The sequence below is a fragment of the Lagopus leucura genome, unplaced genomic scaffold (assembly GCF_019238085.1).
Source record: "Lagopus leucura isolate 7727_CA_CO unplaced genomic scaffold, USGS_WTPT01 Super-Scaffold_73, whole genome shotgun sequence".
Lineage (NCBI taxonomy): Eukaryota > Metazoa > Chordata > Aves > Galliformes > Phasianidae > Lagopus > Lagopus leucura.
The window spans coordinates 65,745,473-65,766,548 of record NW_024962252.1 but is presented as its reverse complement, the minus strand read 5'-3'; the positions used below and the strand labels follow the sequence as shown (position 1 = coordinate 65,766,548).

General features: G+C 39.7%; 2 protein-coding genes across 3 annotated transcripts in view; one reads left to right on the top strand and one right to left on the bottom strand.

Moving 5' to 3' along the window:
- The window catches only part of B3GALNT2 (beta-1,3-N-acetylgalactosaminyltransferase 2), a 25,286-nt gene extending 9,834 nt beyond the window's left edge, over positions 1-15,452 (top strand). The window contains exons 4-12 of one of the 2 annotated variants that reach the window (XM_042876075.1): positions 919-1,112; positions 2,638-2,733; positions 6,515-6,625; positions 7,132-7,210; positions 8,488-8,542; positions 10,103-10,228; positions 11,901-12,060; positions 12,450-12,506; positions 12,841-15,452. In XM_042876075.1, the coding sequence (XP_042732009.1) occupies positions 919-1,112; positions 2,638-2,733; positions 6,515-6,625; positions 7,132-7,210; positions 8,488-8,542; positions 10,103-10,228; positions 11,901-12,060; positions 12,450-12,506; positions 12,841-12,975 (1,013 nt within the window). In that variant the 3' untranslated portion in view covers positions 12,976-15,452. Of the gene's footprint in view, positions 1-918; positions 1,113-2,637; positions 2,734-6,514; positions 6,626-7,131; positions 7,211-8,358; positions 8,543-10,102; positions 10,229-11,900; positions 12,061-12,449; positions 12,507-12,840 lie in introns of both variants that reach the window. The other variant, XM_042876066.1, reaches the window with a different exon arrangement.
- The window catches only part of TBCE (tubulin folding cofactor E), a 23,826-nt gene continuing 16,585 nt past the window's right edge, over positions 13,836-21,076 (bottom strand). Inside the window, exons 7-16 of the mRNA XM_042876056.1 lie at positions 19,747-19,823; positions 19,375-19,470; positions 18,489-18,553; positions 18,339-18,403; positions 17,712-17,864; positions 16,878-17,031; positions 16,711-16,779; positions 16,000-16,059; positions 14,552-14,643; positions 13,836-14,322 (exon numbers count right to left, since the gene is read on the bottom strand). Coding sequence (XP_042731990.1) covers positions 14,230-14,322; positions 14,552-14,643; positions 16,000-16,059; positions 16,711-16,779; positions 16,878-17,031; positions 17,712-17,864; positions 18,339-18,403; positions 18,489-18,553; positions 19,375-19,470; positions 19,747-19,823 — 924 coding nt within the window. The 3' untranslated portion in view covers positions 13,836-14,229. The remainder of the gene's footprint in view (positions 14,323-14,551; positions 14,644-15,999; positions 16,060-16,710; positions 16,780-16,877; positions 17,032-17,711; positions 17,865-18,338; positions 18,404-18,488; positions 18,554-19,374; positions 19,471-19,746; positions 19,824-21,076) is intronic.

The window sequence follows — 21,076 nt, the reverse complement described above, 5'->3', positions numbered from 1 at the left end:
GTCCTGACGGTCACATAACCTTCCTGTAAGTGCCAAGTGCAGGCATGGAGAGGGGAGGTCTTGAGGGTGTGAAGGGGAGGCTGTTGGATTCTAATGAATTTGCATTCTTCTTGCATCAAGGAATGGTCTCTCCCATGTGATATATTTTTATTATACATTTTTTACTATATCCCTGTGTGAAATCAAGTTGGAGAGAGCTTTGGTGACGCAGTCCAGTACCATACATGAGTGCAGACAGTAGGAAGGCAGGAAAAGGCTCTGTTGGTGAAATGAGTTCCAAGCAAGTCTGGCTGATAGAAATAAAGAAGCAAAGTGAAATGCTGCCTTACAAAAATACTTTAACTAAAATTACAAATTTCTTCCTGACATTTTTTTTTTTCTATTTAATTTTGCTCTTTAATTACGAGTTATCTATGGACTGCCTGGCTGTGGAGCCAGAGTAATTTCTGTAACCTTTGGATATGAATGGCATAACCTCTGCTTAGCCAGTCTCCCAAGAATAACCATTGCCTCAGGGCACGGGGGAGGGCATAATGCTAAAAGAGGCAGCCAAGTTGAGCAAAAATGTATGCCATTTAGGTACATAATTATTTTAATATATTAATACACAGACATATACATGATCAAGAAGCATTTATATCTTCACCTTGTGAATTTATTGTTTTCTCTGTGGATGCATAGGCACTGGCTTGCTATTGCTGGTAACCTGCAGACTGCTGCATCACTGGGAGTTTCTCCTTACTGCAGTCTGCAGTCAGCTGTCTTTTCTTCTCCTCCAGCACTTGGTTATCCTTGTGCACTTGCCAGCCATGGAAGCTAATCAGCATGCTTTGCGTGTATCCAGGTGCTTTGTGTATATGCAGTTCCAGAGCTATGAAATCTTCTCACATTATCTCTGTCCTTTCTTTTTTCATCTAGTTTTGAATCAGGAAATTGAAGCATTCAGCCTCCCTGAGGACACACCTTCTGTGCTATCTGAGGACAGAGTTGTCAGCGTGAACTTCCGTGTGCTTTACCCCATTGTCATCACCAGTCTTGGGGTCTTTTATGAAGCTGATGGGGTGGGATTCCAGAGGAACATCACTGTCAAACTGTACCAGGCAGAACATGAGGTAGAGCATTGCACTTCTCTTTTACAAGTGAACTGAGGCATATTGTTTGTATTGCAAACTTATTTCTTACAGAAAGCAACGTGCTGTGTTGGTGATTTAGAAGAGCAATACTTAAATGGCAATCACAGGAATTATATTTTACTTCAGTTGCATCATAAATTCTTATTTCACACCTATATATATGCAGTACAGGTGAGAAAAAGAAAAGGAAATCAAAACAGTTTCATAAAGTACTATGAGTAAATTTAAATGCTTTTTGAACGAACACTAATAGCTAATTCCAGGCTACACTTCTGGTTACATTTGAGATTCTAAAATATTAATAGGTATTAAGGAATAAAAAAAAAATCTGTTAAAGACATGTAAAACACATGCCCAGAAAAATGCATTGACTTTGGGACAAAGATATGCAGTGTATGTCTGAATTTTTTTCTTGTCTATTCTTTGGCATTTTGGCATTTTTTTTTTTTCCTGAAAGTGCTGCTTTTTACAGGTAATGAGCTTCCCCTGATGCAATTCAAACAGTGATGATTCCCCTAACTTCTAAGCTCAGATGTGGGCATAACGCACATAATTTAGTGTCTGGTGGGAAAAAAAAATAATTGAGCATAATCAGGAAGCACTTCTGTGCTGTGCAAGTGACAGAGCACTGGCACAGGTTGCTCCAGCCTCCCTGGAGATCTGCAAAAGCCACCTGGATGTGGCCCCAGGCACCCTGCTCTGTGTGTCCTGGCTGGAGCAGGGGATGGAGCACATGGAGCACAGAGGTTCCTTGCTAACCTCAGCCGTGCTGTGATCCTGTGGTGTTCACTGCATTTAATATTTTGCATTTGTCTCTCCTAATAATTTGGTGGGTCAGTGTCAAGGCTCATGGCAGTAATACATTAGAAAGAATTGTAAATTTAAGAAAATAATTAAAATTAAGTGCAGAAAATATGCCGAAGTATGACTTTTATGAATGAATAATGAGAGGTGGTTTTATAATACAAAAAAAAGGTATAATATAATCAGATTTATGTTTGCTAAATGGTAGAATACTAAATGTTAACATAGATCAAGTTATTAGGCTGTTAGGTTTTTACTTCCAGTGAAGGTGAAAAATTAGTATCATAGGAAAGCTTGGAGACTTTTCTAAAGATTGCAAATCTGGTGATGCAGCATCTTTATGTCGCTCTTTTACAACCTAAGAGCTGTTTGGCGGCCTATTTAATATAGTCCTAATTAAGTTTTAGGGGACAGCATCCTCTGTTGCAAATAGCAGTCAGCTATTTAAACAGAAGATAGGAAGTCTGTTATCTGGGACACTGAGTCTTCCGGATGATCTGCTGCCTTGGCTGGATTCTGGTTGAGCTCGCACTCTTGTTGCTTGCTTCCCTCTCTTCAGTCCAATGCTTGAATGCCATGGGGTCTCATAGGAAGACAGTTTTCAGTAATCTTTATAGGATGCCTTAAGTCTGTTTCATTGTAACTGAGATGATGAGATTTGCCTAATCTCACAGCACTTTACTGCCTTTGTTGTTCACAGGAAGCTCTCTTCAGTGCGCGCTTTAGCCCACCAAGCTGTGGAGTGCAAGTGAACAGACTGTGGTACAAGCCAGTGGAGCAGTTCATTTTGCCAGAGGTATGCATGGTGTCAGAAGTGCCTTCGGTTCTTTCAAGTTAGCCAGAGTGATTGACTAATAGAACTGACCTGTGCTCGAAGCAGAAAAGGGCAAGTGAAAACCTCTGGTCTCTGGTATTCATATTTGGGGTCCAGAATTTCTTTTTCACCATCTTGTTTACCACCAGTTGTTAAAAAGGAAAATGCGATTAGTTGGAGAAGATGTTTCTGCTTCCAGTGTCTTGGACACAACAGTGGTGTGTTATGGTCACAATGACAGTGTTAGCCAAATAGTTATTAAGATGTGCTTACTTAGATCCCCTGAAATTTCAGTAGTTGTGTTTCTGAACAACGTTGGCAAGGAAATTGTTTCATCATTGAATCACGCAGGAAAACTTCAAGGTCTTTGGTAGAGTCTTGTGAAAATATAAGCTGGAGGATGTGGCACAGTGTAGGCTGTGGGTTTTCACATGGTAAAACTTGTATTTTAAAACATGTCAACGTTCTGTGGCTGTGCCCCTCAGAAATTTGGGAAAGACCTTTATTCTAGGCAGTAATGACAGCACTGGCATTCTCAATTGTCCTGAGATACCATTAGCCAAGCTGTCATGGCCAGGGACTGAAAGGTTTGTTTGTTTGTTTTCTTCGTATTGGCTTTGGGAGGTGCAGTCCAAGACGGGTTTTGGTATAGGGCTCTAGCTGTGGCAGCTTGGGAAGGAACATGATCGAACACAGAAGGAACAGAATATACAAAGGAAAACATTCTGATATTGTTACAGAGAAAGGTTAGTGAATACAAGTTGACTCAGAATGAGGATTCCAGTTCAGTAGATCCTCCTGGGTCCAGGAATTTTTCCTGTTGGACCAGCAGCACCACTTTTAATATGTCAACTGCCATTTTACGCTGTTCTTCTTCATTTAAGTATTCTTCTATATGATTGGGTCTTTGCTGCTATTTACATAAGTTGTCTTTGGGTCTGGGTTGTTTTTTATGGCAGAAGTTAAATGTTGTATGAAAGAATATAATGAGAGAGAAAACTGAAGGGGAGGGGAAGACATTTGGGCCAGTTTCATCCCTGATTTGTTTCCCTGGCTCTGTACAAGTGACTGCATTTGGAAGCCCGCTCCTCTTAAGAGGGCTGCTGCTGATTAATTGGTTTGTCATCTTAATCAGGTTTTAGACTTTTTTTTTAGTGTTGCTTCCTCAGTAATTTGCTGGTATAACAAGGAAGACTTACTCCTCTTAGTCTTTGTTCTGAGACATTAAAATTCTAGGCAGTTGTAATTTGGGTATAAATGACTGCATTTTTCGTGAAAGGCAGATGGGAAATATTTCATTTAGGAAGAGGATATTAGCATTCATTTATTTCTTTGTGTGGGCATCCTTAATCTGATATATGTCATGCGCTGAATGCTTACAGGATAACGTGATGTTTCTAATGTAGATTAATACGGTTTATGCACAGCATGTCGTCTTCTGTGGTAGTTAAGATGCTGAAGCATAAAAGATGATTCAGAAGAGAGAGAACGCCCACGTGTTCCTACCTACTTCTTTAGCAATAAATTTAGTGAGCGGTTTAATTATCACAAGATGGTTTCTGAGACAATATCTATTCTCTGCCCTCGCACCTTCAAGAATTAATGGATCGCACCAACTGCTGAAGAGCTTCATTCATCTTCCAACTGAAGTGCTGCTCTTTCTCCTCATCTGGAGGAAAGAGAGAGAAATACAGCACCGAAGAAGCATCTGGCAAGCCAGATTGCTGGAGGCTGCACTGATCGTTCCACTTTGCAGCGACTGTAGGCGCAGAAGAGCAGCACCACCAGCAGATAACTAAAACTCACACGTGGGCTTCCTACAGCCAAGTCCTGGCAATGCGTTTGTGTTGACAAAAAGCCAAAGGCCGCTTGCATGAGAATGGAACTCTGTGCCATATGTATTCCATACCACTGATGGGGAGTAGCTGGAGAGACAAGAAGGACAGTGCTGTTTAACATTAGGAAAGGAGTTTGGCAGGGCTGCATCATGTCAGTACACCTGTTCCGTATTCACTGTAATTGCTGCTGTGTTCTGGCAACAACAAGGTTGGAATTTAAATGGGGAAAAACAGATGATGTAGTCTCAGGTGTGCCACTAATGCTTTGCTTTCAGCATTTTTGGGCTTCAGTTTCCATTAAACAGCTTAGAGTAAGAATAGCTGAAGGCTGAAGTAATTAGAAAATTTGTTTACAAGTCTCCCAACCTGGAAAGTAGTGATAGTTTCTAGCTTTAGAACGTCTTGCATTTAGGGTTCACTGGTAAAAATGGATTAAGACTCCTGGTACATGTTTGAAGTCAGTAATACTGAACAATAAGAATTTTAATGTTGTAACATTTCTGATTGCTGAATAGTGAAAGGACTTAGAAGCTTACTAAACAACTGAATAGTGGTTGTGTCTTCATATGAGGCGTAAAAGTGGGATTAAAGCCCAGTCCCTACTTGAAAATGAAAATAAGTTAGAATGGTGGATGACATCCTCTGCAAACAGGGAAATTCAGTGTATGGGTTTCACTGTGCGTGGATGTTTATGAGTCCTGGTACTAAGAAATGTCTTAGTGGCCCATTTGGTTTGATAACTGACAGGTAATTGAAGAAGCGAGGGAAAGATATTGAGCATGCAAGTTGGGCTTGAGTGAACACTGACTAGCTCTGTTATTAGATTATAAAGCTGACATTATAAATAATAGATGTGAACCTTCTGAAATATGCAGCTGTAATTAACTTCTGAGACTGTTGCAGATGTTAAGACCTACTTCTGGAGAAAAGCAAAGAATCGAGCAGGGCTGTAAGCTGGGCATGGTAGGTTGTCAGTAACTGGAGGGCCTCTGGAAAAGATGGACAAGGAAGCTTAAGTGGGATAAAGCTGGGAGGCTGGTAAAATTAAATAGAAATGCATCTACAGATAGCTGAAACATGTTGTTTCTGTTCTGAGGCCCATACGAGGTACCAGGGTTTTTCCTATGAAACTGGGAGAAACAAAACTGAATGCAGTCATCATTTAGCAATCAGGAGTGTAATATCCCTGCAACTCCACACCACCTTGTGATTAAGGTGAGATGATTTAAAAGAAAGGAAGAAAGAAAATATACTATTGCCACCACTCTTAGCTGTTCAGCATACCACTTGTTCTTCCTAGGGGTCTTTGGGAAGTCTTATATTGCATAGGTAATAGTTGGACTGCTGGAGGGATGAGTTTCAAGTTGAGATAAAGTGCTTTTAAATGCAGTATATTTTTTAAAGGAATGACATAAATTAAGAGTTAAAAATATTCAGTTTTGAAGAGATTCAGTTATTTTTCCTTCTCCTTTCCCTGCCTGCCAAGATGACATGCCAGAGTTCTGTGACTACAGTGGTTTGTGACAGCTTTGCCAGGATAAAGATGGCACTGTTTTCCTTTGAGTGTTGCTGATGCTCAAGGCTCTGATCTCTGGTTATAGCAGATAACTAAAAAGCAGCACTTATTTCCAAATCTGTTTTAACGTACGTCTTGCTGATGTTAAAAAGGCAAAGGCTTTTGCAGTAGAGATTTCTGTTAAAAATTTAATGTTCCTAATTCACATTCATGATTAGTCCTAAAAGCATGGTTGTATTACTGAGTTTCACAGATGTATTTTTCTGAGACTTTTTTTGAAGTATAACATTTACGTTGTGTTCAAGCTGTCCATTTTGTGAAGTTGACTATTTTAAAATTTAAAAAAATCCACACAAAACTCTTTAAAGTCTTTAAATACCTGCATAACCACCTCCTGCTCTCTTAACAGAGTTTTGAAGGCACCATTGTATGGGAGAGCCAGGATCTACAGGGCCTTGTTTCAAGAAACCTTCACAAAGTGATGGTGAATGATGGAGGGGGTGTTTTCAGAGTCATTACAGTGAGTCAGCTTGTCTTCTCTTCCACCACATTTCCACTTTTCCTGGAACTCTTACAACTTAGTGTCTTGCTTTCCTGCATTTCTCTATAAAACATTAATTCAGTTGGGCCTCTGACGTCTCGGAGCAAAAGTTTGCTTTACCCAGGAAAAGAACCAGGGCATACAAGAAATGATGCCAGCATGGGACATGTTCTTGTGTTTTGAGTGCAGTTCAGCCATTGTCTTTCAGTAGGTGATGAAATAAGTATAATTGTGATGCCCATTGTTACTGTGGTTTTGGATTCAGGGTGCATTAGTTTTAAGTGAAACTTTCAAAAATGCCACAAAATTTTACAGTTCAAGATCTTACTCTTTGTCTTTCGTTACGCAGGCACCTAAACCAGAATTGTTTTCAACTCATTCCATTCTTAGTTTCCAGGAAATTTCATGCCCTAAAATCAGTGGAAAGCAGATCAGTAATGAGAGTTTAATTAATTTGTTTCTTTCCATGATTGTGTCCTCGACAGGCAGGGGAAGGGCTGTTGCCACATGAACTCACAGAAGGTGTGGAGGGGATAGCAGGTGGTTTCATCTACACTATTCAAGGTAAGTTTTCAGACAGCACTGCGTTTGATGTTATTATAAAACAGGAACTTTAAGTTACTTTTCTGAGGTAAATTAATGCTCACTCTATTAACTTGATCAGCTTATTGTTTCCACTAAAAGAATTATTTCTTTTTAATGCTCAGCATCAGTGTCCTGCCATGCCTTCTTTGTTTGCCATTTGCCAGCTGCTCCAATTGACTTTAATCTCATTGTCTTTTTATTAACAGAAACAACATCTTTCAGTAGTCTCCTCTGTCCTTGTTTTCTGTAACCCAAACCCAAGTTTAAAACACTGTGTGCAATGTGGTCCTCAGGAGATCTTTCCTTGGTGATGTTCACATTTGCTCCCGTCCTGCTACTTTCAGAATTATTAAAGTTTGCTATCTAACTAACAAACAGCAGTTACCTAGTGCAGCCTGCTTCTTCACTGCTGTTGTTTCACACCTATTTCAGCAGAACATTCAGAGACTCTGTAAGGGCCCTTTCCAATTTCTTAAGATGTTGGCTGCATCATACTGTAATATATCCTCATCTGTCCATCATAGCCAATACAGGCAATGAGTTTCAGAGTGTTACTCCTGTCTTTTCGTAGCTAGATACAGCAATATAGCTGGGCAGTCTTCTCATCTTGACTTTTGTGTAGAAACATAAACTGAGATGTGCTGAGGCCCATCCCTCCCGATGTTGGATAAGTTCCTCAGTGCAATGAACTCTTCTTACCGAGAAGTTCAGTATTGCAAGATCTTTTTAGCTTTTACCTACAGTCAGGTATGTGGTGAAGTTCAGCAGAGACCAACTATGCTACATCAAAACAAGGCCAGTTTAGTTATCTTTAGCAAAGGATATTTTCTTTGTTTTGAGGTTTCTGTAACAGTAACAGAGTAAACTCTGCTGGTAAGAGTAACAGTGAACAGCTTTTTGCGTTGAACAATTTTAAAAGGTCGAATTCCTTTGTTACTGAAGAGTACTTTTTTATTTGTTCTGCAACTTTTAACCTCATATACATTTTAAAATTGATTGTAGGATTTTTGTAATCTCATTAAACACCTTTTCAGATTTGTCTGTATGCTGCATATGATCCAAAAGAAATATGTAAAATATTATGTAGGTACGCATCTTTGTTTAACAATGGCTGCCGCTTCTTTCAGAAGGTGATGCTCTGTTAAAAAGCCTCCATAGTCGCCCAGAAAGGTTTACAAGTCACATAAAAAGTCTTGAGAAGGAAGATACTTTACTGGAGGAAGAAAGCAGTACCTATGATGATATTGTTTTTGTAGATGTTATTGACACTTACAGAAATGTTCCATCTAAACTACTGAACTTCTACCGATGGTAAGTTGAAAGAATGGCGTTTTCTCTTAGGAACCTTGTTTGTAGTGTGAGATAATCCAGCATATTACATTATATGACACTTTCACAAAATGCATACCTTATGTGATTTCCTTCATCTAGCTGTGCTTCTCTCTCACAGTTTTGAGGCACATGGTATATCTAATGAATAAAGTATTTGGTGCCTTAAATGAGTGTGACTGGCAAGGCAGACCTTTCTGCTCTAAGAGTCCAGGTGACAAAATTGTTGTGTCTTTGAATTTCTTTTGTTTCTGAGCATCAGTTTTACTTTTCTAAAGGATGTTTTTTGGCCAGCTTAGAGTTAGACCTTAGAGTTTCAGTTTGTGCCCGTTGCCTCTTGCCCTGTTGTTGGATACAACTGAAATGAGCGTGGCTCTGTTGACTTTACAGCCTCCCTTCAGGTATCTGTAGATGCTGATGAGAGCCCTCCTGAGCTCCTTTTCTTCAGGCTGAACAGTCCCTGTTCTCTCAGCCTTTCCTCATAAGAAAGATGGTCCCAGATTCTCTTAGTGGCCCTGCACTGGATGCTCTCCAGTCAGTATATTTGTGTCTCTTTACTGGTTAGCCCCTGGACTGGACGCTGTCCTTCAGTTGTGTTCTCAGCCATGCTGAATGGAGGGGAAGGACAGGAGGATTGCATAGTGTGGGGAAGAAAGGGTGAGAGGAAGCATTTTCATAATATATCATCTGTGTTATTCTGAGACAACTGTTTCAATTAATTGATCCTGAATGGAGTAAGGATAGCTGAGTTTTAGCTGCTGGCGAGATTCTACATTTCTTTAACAAATGTTGTGGTTAAGAATGTAACTGAAAACTGAAACATGCTTTCAGTTCTAAAAAGGGAGATTAAATGTTAAAGATGTAGATCTCAGTGATCATTTCTTAGAGGTTAGCAAAATCTTCAGGATTTAGTACTGTAAAACTTAAGGAAAATGCTTTCCTGTCTGAAATTACTCTCTGAAACAAAGTTGGATTAAACCAAGGAATAATCCCTAGAATCTCAAGCTTTGGTTATTTTACAGATGATGGATATTTCAGACAGTTTCAAATAGTTTTTTTCCTATTAGAAGCATGCTTTGTAGAGGAAGCCTAAGTACCAGGTTGTTTCCTCAGGTGTTCTGTGTAACTTCTACAGCTGTACTGCCCTTGAACTGACCATCTCATCCTGAAGAACAGACCACGAACTTTTAACAGCTGTGTGGCCATCATTACCAGGGATTCATATCCTTCTGTGGCCAATACTGCTTAAGGCAGATTTATTTGTAAATCCCCCATCTGTACTGGAGAACAGAACAGAACTGCAAGATTCTTTTCTGCAGATCCATGCCATAAGATCATTATAGGGTGCAGCTCCACCTCCTTTTGATAGGACAGGTAGTAAGCTGTAGGCAACAGGGGAACTGTTCATAAGCTAGTTGAGGGAAGGCAGTGTCTTCACTTATCTCTTCCTTTCTCCTCTGCTCCCCAGAAAAAACCCTTGTGAAGTGTTTTGTTGTATAACTGTGGGCTACAGCCAAGCAACTCATCACTTTTCTGTTACAGGACAGTTGAAACAACAAGTTTTGATTTGTTGCTGAAGACGGATGATGATTGTTACATTGATTTGGAGGCTGTTTTTAACAGGATAACACAGAAAAAATTGGACAGACCAAACATTTGGTGGGGAAAGTGAGTTGTTTTTGCTTTTTTTAGTCTTTAACAGATTACTTAAAAGAAAAAGTCATGTACTGGGAGGGAGATTTGGACAAAATCTTTTCTATATAAGTAACGTCTTACCAGGAGACTGTGACTATTAGAGAATTTACACATGAAGACAAGTGTGAGATGACGGAAGCTGAAATCAGTATAGGAAGTACAAAATGAGCAGCAAGGCCTTTACCCCTCAGTTTGAAGGAGGTATATAGGAGGGCTGCACCCCTCCTGTCCTGTCAGTGGAAGATGAGAGGTGATGGCCTCAAGTTGCACCGGGGGGGATTGAGGTTGGACATGAGGAGAAACTTCTCTGAAAGAGTGGTCTGGTACTGGAATGGGCTGCCCACGGAGGTTGTGGAGTCACTGTCTCTGGAGGTGTTCAAGGAACGTTCACATCATGGTACTTAGGGACATGGTTTAATGGGAAGTACTGGTGGTAGGTGGACGGTTGGACTGGACGATCTTGGAAGCCTTTTCCAACACTGGTGATTCTGTGATTTTGTGTGGTCTGAAGCTGTCTTTTGTCTGCTGGGTGCTTTACATATCAACTTCAGCTGTGAATGTGGACTCATTACAGGTCTGCCACGCAGCTGTAATCCCTCAGTTACAGAGCTGGTGTCTGAGGCGACAGTTCTTAGAAGCCCACACAAAGTGTTAGTTTATACTTACAACTAAATTCAGCAATTCTTGAAGCTGCTTGCAAAAAGCACAGAGAACCTGCTGCATTGACACAGTTATGCCAGTTAGCTGAGAGCGCGTGAGAGACTTGCAAGGCAAGTGTTCTATCAGTCTTTTCCTGAAATGTACAGGAGGGCATTCCTGACACGGCAGTCAGATGGGGTCAGCAGTACGGTGTGCTGCGCTTCTGGCTTCCTGCAGGTGTCTGGTAGTAAATAAAACATCCCCTAGAGGAGGCAACTGCCAAGACGTGTTTGTGGTAGAGTGATGGTGGCCTTTGTTGAACAGCTGCTTTGTTAAGCTTCCTTTGGAAAAGAGCACAGAGGAGGGGGTGACTCCCAGAAAGCTTCAACAGTAAATCAGTGTTGAGAAAATAAAGCTCTGTCCAGTGTTCCTTTCCAAGAGATGTTTCTTCCTGTAGCTGTGACTAAGTTACTTTGGTCTAGCAGGGCAATTTTTGGTAGACTATATAAAATCCAGTACTATATATTGTGGGTTTTTCTTTTTGTATTTTTTAAAGCAGCCATTAGTTTGATCAGGAAGATAGGATGTGTAACTGAGCTGTAACTCTGTGCCTGTTGGAGGCACTGGCTCTGTGTGGTACAGGTAGCCAGGTGGGGTTGAACACAGATGTGGCTGTTTGTTAGAGAATGCACTTAAGGATGCTGTTATGTTTCCTGGATCCAAACACAGCAGTACTGCAGCCATGTGAGAGACCTGACCGTTGGTGCTACATTCATTTCTGTTCAGAGAACTTCCTGTTACTACCCAAGATGAGAACCAGACAAAAACTTCACTTTCAAGGGTTGTGTTGGATTAGGTACTGTGCTCTAGAGAAATGAGGCTATCTGGACACTATTTTGGACTGCCTTCTACTTCGTCCTCTTAGTATTGCTCTTTATTTAGTAATAGTTCATAGGTTTCACAGAGAGCTTTGTATAAACACCTCACAGGTTAATGTGGTTTCCAGTTTCAGACTTAACTGGGCAGTTGATCGAACTGGGAAATGGCAAGAGCTGGAGTACCCGAGTCCTGCCTATCCAGCCTTTGCTTGTGGGTCTGGCTATGTTATCTCCAAAGACATCGTTGAGTGGCTGGCAAGCAATTCTGAAAGATTAAAGACTTACCAGGTATTAAAACTATGATTCAGTTCTATCTTAGGCTGGTTAGAGGAGCAGCACGTAGTGTTGCTCACTTGGAAAGAACACTGCTCAAGTATGTGCTGGATTTTCCTGGTTTAATGCTTTGGCTTTTTGTAGTGCTTTGGCTCACCGTACTTAGTGATGTTTTAGCTCCCATCACAGCTGTTTGGGACAGAGAAGCTCTGGTATGGTAATCTTGGTGGGGCTTTTTTTGTACTTTTTCCCTTGTGGAAACAGTGCTTTTTCACAGAGAAGTGGGAGGATTATTGGAACACCTGTAAACTACTCAGACACAACTTTTTGTAGTTAGTCTTTTTTATGTAGGTGTGGGCTTTAGGCCTTCCTGGTGCAAATGCTTTTATCATGTTTTGTCTCAGGGTGAAGATGTGAGTATGGGCATCTGGATGGCAGCTGTAGGACCCAAGCGATACCAAGTAAGTCTGCAGAAATTCTCTGATCTTATGGAAAGAGAGGATGACTGTTAGAATGAATAAAACAGGAGAAACATTCTCTTTTTCCTTTTACAAAACTTGAACCTGCTACTAGATCAAAATCCAGAAAGCACTTGTTAAAACCAGTTCAAAGAACAAAACCACACCCCAAACAACCACCTCCCCCTTCAAGTACTCCAAACAGCTCCAGCAGTTCAAGAAGGAATGTACAGCTCCAACTGGTGAAACTTCTTAGCAATACATTTGGCACACAAAGAAAACCTGATTCTTGGAAACCTTCTAAGAAAAACTACTGAAATCACTGTCTCTCTAACAGGATAGTCTCTGGCTGTGTGAGAAGACCTGTGAGAGTGGCATGCTGTCTTCCCCTCAGTACTCCCCACAGGAACTGAGAGAGCTCTGGAGAGTAAAGGAACTGTGTGGAGATCCTTGCAGATGTGAGGAAAGATAATGGGCTTACATTGGCCAACATCGTAGCGTATACCGATGGTGGAAAAGCGTACACTGGGGTTCATTCCTTGAAGAAAATGGAACATTGAGGTATCTTTTATTGTTGGGTTTCAACTGAAGTGTGACGATATTTGCACATCCCTTTTGATAATTACAAGTGGACTGAAACTATTCAATTTCTATAGTATAGATGTTGATCTGACAAAAACCAAAATGTTTAAGATAAAAATTTCCTTTTTATATAAAAAGTCAAAAACCTACTTGTAATTAATAAATGCAGATAAGAATGCCAACCAGCCTGTCTTTTGTAAATTTAAGTACTACTGATTTAACTCTGTATAGAGCTGTACCAGGATCCCAGAGGAGCTGTGCTTAGTACCAGGGCAGCTGGTCAGTTGTGCTGCAGCAGGTTCCATGTTGTTGGAGGGGCTGAGACAGCGAGGGTTTGGGATTTATCTTACGCTGTTCAGTTTGTTTAAACCGTTGTCATTTTAGATTAAAAAAATAAAATCAAAGTCTGCTTATACCAAATCTTGAAGTTCTACAAACCTAGCCTGATGAGGTGGGATTTCTGATAGCTCAGTGTGCTATTTATAAACCTGGGGCTACACGAGTGGAAGTAAAATACTACTGAGGAATAGCACAGCAGAGAATGTAAAATAAATAGCAATGCCCTGCAATATGCTGAGAACTTATTTATATACTGTGGTATGTTAATACTGTAGGTAGAATTATGGTTTGTCATGTTTTAACTTTAAATATTCTAAGGCTGTGTAGATACTTCTGCAATTACTGCTGATTTACTTTCATTTGCTTTAAGTTCTTTGGAAATAAGTGAAAACAGAAAGAGCAAGTAGCTTCTTTCAGCACAGGGCTAGTTTTATCCTAGAGCTATTTTAAGCAAAGATATCACAACTTGATCCTGATGTCAGTTCAGCAAAAACAAATTCTCACTGCCGCAGGGGGAAGGTAGTATAAAATAATGGCCAAAGGGTTACCTGGAGATTTATTTAATGGAAGAATGTAAGCGCTATTTATTTGGTATCTCTTACATAAGACACTCCAATCAAAAGTAAAGGCTTTCATGGAGACCACTACTAAGCTTAGGAGCTGGCAGTATTACCACTGAGCCCTCTGGTACCACCTTCTCCCAGACGTGGTCAGGCACAGGTTGCACACAGGTCTGCAGACACTCCGTGATGCTTCTGCAGTTCCAGTGTTGGCTTTTCCTTCAGTCTGCCAAGGGTGTCTCTTTTTACCACCGTACTAACACAGAGTCTCCATTTTCTATTGAGTAAAACTGCAAAGGCTTTAAGTCGTTGTCAAGTTCAACTTCTTTTCCTTTTAGCTAGAATAAGAAAGGAAGAAAGTAGTTTGATCAGACTTCAATAAATTCTAGTGTATTCAAACCAAACTTAGATCAGGCAGTCAAGACCATATTACAGCAGTTCTAAATTACAGCAGGAAGAGCACTCTCCTTGTGTGAGATCAACGTCACTAGGCAGTACTTTAGAACATGCTATTGAACTTTATCAGCATGAAGTATTTTACTGCTAAATTACCTAATTTTAACTCACTTTAGAACTTTCGTAGGACAGTTTCAGTTCCGAACCAGGAATTCTAAGTAGGCGATAGAGCAATCCTTTGACCTTCTGAATAGTCATGGACTCTGAAAAAGGGAGGTGGGGGGATAAAATTATTAGAAAAATGCTGCTACCACGGAGCTGTACTGTTTTCTCAGCTATACTTGCTCATAGCAACAGTGAAAGGCTGTACTGCTGCTTCAGTTCTAACACTGCAATAATGTATTTTGTACCTGAAATGATAACTGCTAACATCAAGTTGAAAATGGTTTAATCTCTGGTGGATCAGACAGAATACACTACTGTGTTTTAAGTGTTGGAGCCCTTATACCAAACTGAAGTGTTACAGCTTCATAATTTGAAACAAAATCTTTGATTTTGAATTTACTCCATGCTAAAACCAAGTGACCTTTGGGACACGTACCAGTCAGGTTCTGACTGCTGGCAGCTGGCGCCCATTCCTTCAAGTTTTCGTACCTTGAATCGGCTTTCCCAGCACAAATAGCACTGTGGACCTCATGCCATTCCTACCAGTAAGTGCTGCTACATTAGCCAGGCCCCAGCAGACTGCCAGCAAAGCTGTACAGCCGTTTCTATTATGAAGTCAGTTACACTAAGGAGTATTTTTTTTGTAATGAATTTTGAGTAAGTGTAGTTTGCTCCAGAGGTGAGAGCTGTTTGCAATAGATCTACTCGATATAAAAAATAAGTTCAACTTGTACTTCTTTTGAAGCTTTACCTAAAGGCACAGCAATAGTGAGTTACTCCTGTAATCCCATGCATTGTACTTAAAACAAATATTTTTCTATCAAACATTTTTGTAAAAGCTGTATCTACCTATCATCTGATTTTATGCAACTTGTGATAATAAATGTGATTTTTATTTTAGAATAAAGCTTGACTAAGTTGTTTTCTTTCAGACTCCATTCTGACACATCTTTCCAAACTTTCAGTTTGATTTAGAACAAAGTCTGCTCATTTTAGTTGTCACTACAGGCACCAAAACTTCACAGAAGATAGATTTGATACAGGTCAGCATCAGTCTCCTGATGTCATTTTTAAGACAGACCAGAGACCTTACGGAGATCTAGAATTGCAGTCTAGATATTTGGCTCTTTCAACTTTGTTCTTATTACTGGTTAGTACATCCATCAGCGTTCGGATGCAGTGGTTGGCCTCTGACTGCCTCATGGAACAGTGGCAGCCATGGTAATAAGAACAAGCATCAACTTGTAATTTTCAAACTGGACTGAAAGTAAGTGGATGAGGGTCAGAAAAATGACTTTTTAAACTGAGTTCTACAATTGTCATTCCTTTATATGACAGAATCATAGGGGACAATCTTCAGGAGCTGACAAAGCTCGGGGCAGCTGTCATCCTTTATTACAGTCGTTTGCAAAGGAGCTACAACTCAATTGCTAAAACAACAAGACAAGACTTACCTGGTAGCTTTTTCTCTACAGGCTTCTGCTCAGGGTTGTCAGGACATTTAATTGTCAAAGCTTAAGGAAGAACAGCAAGGCATTAGTGAGTGAATGTCAGGCCCTGTTCTGACAGGACACAAAAGCTTTCTAAGTCTGCTTTTGTACAGACTGTTTCCTTTCCCCAGCCTCATATTCCCTGTTCTACTTTGCTTCTACCTAAACATTAAAATATAATGCTTTACAATTCTGTTTAGAAGTTTAGAAAGAAAAGAAAAAAAGGATAAATTCTATCAAATAGGAAATAAAGCTAAGAGAATTTCTACATCTGGGATGTAATGTAGCTTAAGTATGTCAACAGCCCCAAACATCAAAGTTACCCATATTTTTCCTTCCAGTCCATTCCATTCCAGTCCTAAAGTAGTTATACAAATTAAAAAACATAATCAGGGAACAGCTAAGCGAGTAGGGTTAAAATCTCAAATCTCTGTGGAAAAATCATTCACACGGGCAGAAGAGAATATCAATACTTGTCTTCCTCACTAAGTCTTAATTAAGAAAATCATTCAGGTTGGATTGCAGGGGAAAAGGAGCTGGAATTACAAGCTGCAACCCCAGGACCTCTCAAAGGCTTTGGAGCCCCGTGTTCTCCATATACACCCAGGAAACACCAATCTCATAAAAACATTTCCAGTGCAGAAGGAAAGGCTTTGACCATTTCTGGCCTCTTACTCAAAAGTTGATTTTTCAGAGTCAAAGGCTGTTGTCTCTTCAGTTCTCCTTCTTCAGGTGCACCATATTCTACGTAAAGGAAAGCACACGCAGACACGAGCACTTTTGAGACTAACATTCAACAGCAGCCCAAAGAAGAGCAACCACGGAACTGGACTTGTACTTACTAAGGCAAAGAGATGGGTATCTGGGATGGGCTGCAAGAAATTCTTCACTGGGTTTGTTTCTCGCTGGATCCCAGTGCCCTCCAGCTTCTAGCCAGTCCTTCCCAAATATTTTGCGATAATCAAGCTCTGCTCCTCTTCTCTCATCAGGAAAAATCTGTACTGACACAAGAATGGAGCACAATAAAATGATAGGGCTTTCCAGAAAAGAAAATCTTACTCATGATGCTGACTTGTGCTGTTATGGCCTTGTTCAGTACATTTTAACGCTACCAATAATCTTACAAAGCCAATCTCTAAGCATTAACTGATCCATACATTTATGGTACCTTAAACTATTGGGAATCTAAGGAGCTCTACCTCCATGTACTGACTGATCCATACACGAATATTGAAGTACTCTTTGTAGCTGCAGCACACATGCTGTTTCTGTCCTCCATTATGCAGAGTTCTGCTGCAAGTTTGATTTGATTCAGATAGTGCTAGCCTCCTGTTACAGAAGATAACTGAAATGGGTTAACAATGCTGCTTTTTCTTTTCTTTTTGGCAAGTGTATGCTTTTTGTTAATGGCCCTGCAATTTCAATAGGAACCAATGGAGAAATGCTGGTGCTATTTTATATTTTCCCACGTTCTAACGCCTATTGAACTAGCGATGTTCACAAACAGGGCTGTACTTTGTGTTCCCAGTTAGTGCCCCATTACCAAAGTGATGGAATAATCAGTACTTTACTTTTCCCACATCCAAACAAACAAAAGAAGCTGAACAAAAATTAATCAAGCAACGATTTGAAATGTTTTTCTGCAGGCTTGTGCAATTTCTTGACGCATCGCATACCTCAGACTTGTTCAAAACCTCCAATTGACTTATCTTGGCAATAATCAGCTGTCTCAGGGTCTCTGGATTCTTCTCTGTGTCCATCAGAGGGTTATTGCGACACTCCAGTACCTGCAAACTTGGCAGTTTTTCAAGCTCATTGATCGACGACCACTGAAATGGAGGGGAAGAGTCTGGTGGGGAAACATAAAGCTCACTGCATTGCACAACAACAAGCAGTGACATTGGCCTTTCCTGTGCAGTAACTGTGAATGAAACAATTCTTCTGGACAGCAGAACCAGCTACTTCCATGCTCTTCATTTGATGAAGAAAATAATCGCAGTACATTTCATTAAAAAAACTAGATAAACTGAGAGCTATTCAGCATTTTAAATTGATAGAATTGCACATGAGGAATTATGAGGTAGCAGAGGGATAGGACTCACCACCATAAATCTCATCAATTGAGATGCTAGGGATCTTTTAAAACTCTGAAATTCCCACTTGTGTGTTGACCAAAGAGTTCAGTATTTGCCCCAAGCTCTTACACAAGCAATCAAACTAATCTCAAAAAAGCAAATTGCAAGTTACCCTTAAAGAAAGATGCACACGTTTACAAAATGTGAAGCTCTCACAAGCAAACCTACCTGTGAGATTTTATTGTCATTTATTGCAAGGCGTTTTAAGGAAGGAAACATTTTAGTCTTGCATCCTAGGAAAGAGAATAAGTCCAAACAATAATGAAAACTTAAGTGAACAGAATTATAAGACCAAAACCAACTGCTTCTTTTACGTACCAAACTCAGCATCGGGAAAGTGTACAGAAGATATTCCATTGCTGGTAAGTATTAATTGTTCTAATCTGAAATGTAAGACATAATGATTAGTACACAACATTTTTCGTTAAAAACAAACCTCCCAAAAAAACCCACCTCAAGTTTTGCTTTGTTTATTAAAAACAAAGATGCAATAGATTTTGACATCAATGACAAGTAAACAGCAGTAGACAGCGCTCAGGACTTAGCAGAGCATTTAGAAAATAAGTGCAATAATTTCAAGCTTTGCCTCCCTCCAATCTCACTGTGTTTTGCTTTTTTTTTTTTTAATTAGAAAAGCAAAACCAACAAAGGACAAATAGATGGACAGTGTGGGATGGCCTGCTCGTGGAAACTGCCCATCACCAATGGTCTTTAATGTCACACCTTCCACCAAAGAGCCCTAACAGCATTCTGCACAAACAACTGTGATGGCTGTGCAGCTACTGATGAGCCTCTTTAACACTGTCATGGATATAAAACCATTCCTAAGAAGCCACAACCAAATCTCTTTTGCTTTTCTACGACAACTCTCTCTCCTGTTGTCATAGATAAAATGCTGTAGATGCTAACACTTAAAGAACTTAGTAAAGTGATAAATAATTTCAGTTTTATAAGTAAGTATATAATCAAAACTTACTAACACAACTTAACAATGCCTTGTTTACAACAAGCTAAGATTGTATTAAGATAGCTCAAGCAATTCAGTTACTCTTCTCAAGAGGGCAAACTGCTTCTGTTTTAAGATTCCATTCATCTTCCATGAAGCATAAAAAAACCAAACGTATTTCAGTCCACAAAGACTACACAGAAGAATGAATATATGGGATAAGACAAAGAACTTCCAGCAGATTTGTTTAACAGCTACCTGGGGAGATGTCCTATCAGGTGCAGCTGATTTCCATCCAGTAGTTGGTTGTTTGAAAGGTCTAACAGTTTCAGGGTCTGCAGGACATTATCAGGCCTGCCACATTGAAAAACAATAACAAAACAAAACACCACACAAAAGCAGAATATTTCAGGTTATTTTTCATTAAAATACTGGTTTTCTATGTATATAACTGCACGCAGATAACTGTACTTATAAAAAGTATTTGGAAGTACATCATGTGAAGCTTGCACTGTGCATGTCACAATTATGTCATGGTGGCATAACCATTGCAGGAATGTCCCTTAGCAGCTATACCATAACTTAGCAGTACATCAGTCACAAAAGACCAATGTGTGTTACCCATCTTACCTTTCCAAAACTGTAATATTATTTGAAGTAAGGTATAATTCTTCAAGTACTGGCCATCCTGGAGCACAAAGAAGAACCTATGAGCAAAACATCATTTAATGCAACAGAAGTTGGGAAAAAATTATTCCAGAAATTATTATACTTTAAGCAGATTCCCCCAGAACATATTCAGAACTAATCACAGGTATCAAAACCAGAAATAAGTATTGCAGGTTGCCTAATGCTCATTTTCTTCTAAGCACCACTTTCTTGTGTCCAGAACTATCAGCACAGGTAGTTAAAGCTCAGTAAAGAGTGTGGCATGTTGGGGATAGTCTGTTGGAATGGCTGGGAAGGATCAGGCACCGGAACAGCCACTGCTGATCAGAAAAGCAAAACATAAATGCAAGATCTGTTGCAGAAGAAATAAAGATAAGAAGTAATCTGTCATCATGCGAGTCTGTGATGTTCCTCTATGTTTAGTCTCTTCGTGTCAGGAAGTAAACAGTGCTAATGGGAAGGATGGAAAGAAACCTAACAAGAGTCATCAAAGTAACGTAACAGGGCTGTTGTCAGCTACTTGCATATAAAAAGTTGGGAATTATCAAATGAAATTATCAGGCAGCAAGATCAAAAGCCAAAAGGGATATTTTTTCATATAGCACATAATTAAATTGATTTTATAAGACGTAGACATAAAAAATTTTGGATAGATCCTCAGTGCTGCTGAATAAATGATGAAAGAAAAACCCAGAAAGATTATTTAAATACAGAATATTTAAATATACGGCCACCAGCTCAGGAAGCCTTGGAATTCCAGATGACTTGCTAAGAAGCTCTTGCTCTATGCTTGTCCATTGCCTCTAATTTTTCCCAACAACCTGCCACTTGCTAGTGCCAGCAATAACGATGCTGCACCTCTGCTCTAACCCTGTGTTTGTTTTTTTTCCCCTATACATAAGGTATTAGTTTGAGAACAAAATGACAAGCAGATCACTGTGATCTAAATACTGAATGAGAAAATAAGTGTAGCTTTGGAATCAAAACTATGAATTACTCTCAAATGGATTAACTCAGTTTCCATCTCTATGATTTCTAAGATATTTTACAGGACATCTGATCCCTCTGAAGATTATATGGTATGTGTTGAACAACCAAAAGGAATAATGCAGTAATATGTTCTCTTAGTGACACACTAGCAGAAATCTCAGATGTATTTTGATGTACACATACAATGCACAAATGAAATAACTTCTTGGAAAAACCAATGCTCAGGACAGGTGAATATGGGGGTCGTGCCAAACTGCATGACAGCCTCTATTGTTTGAACATTTCAAAAGAGAAGAACAAA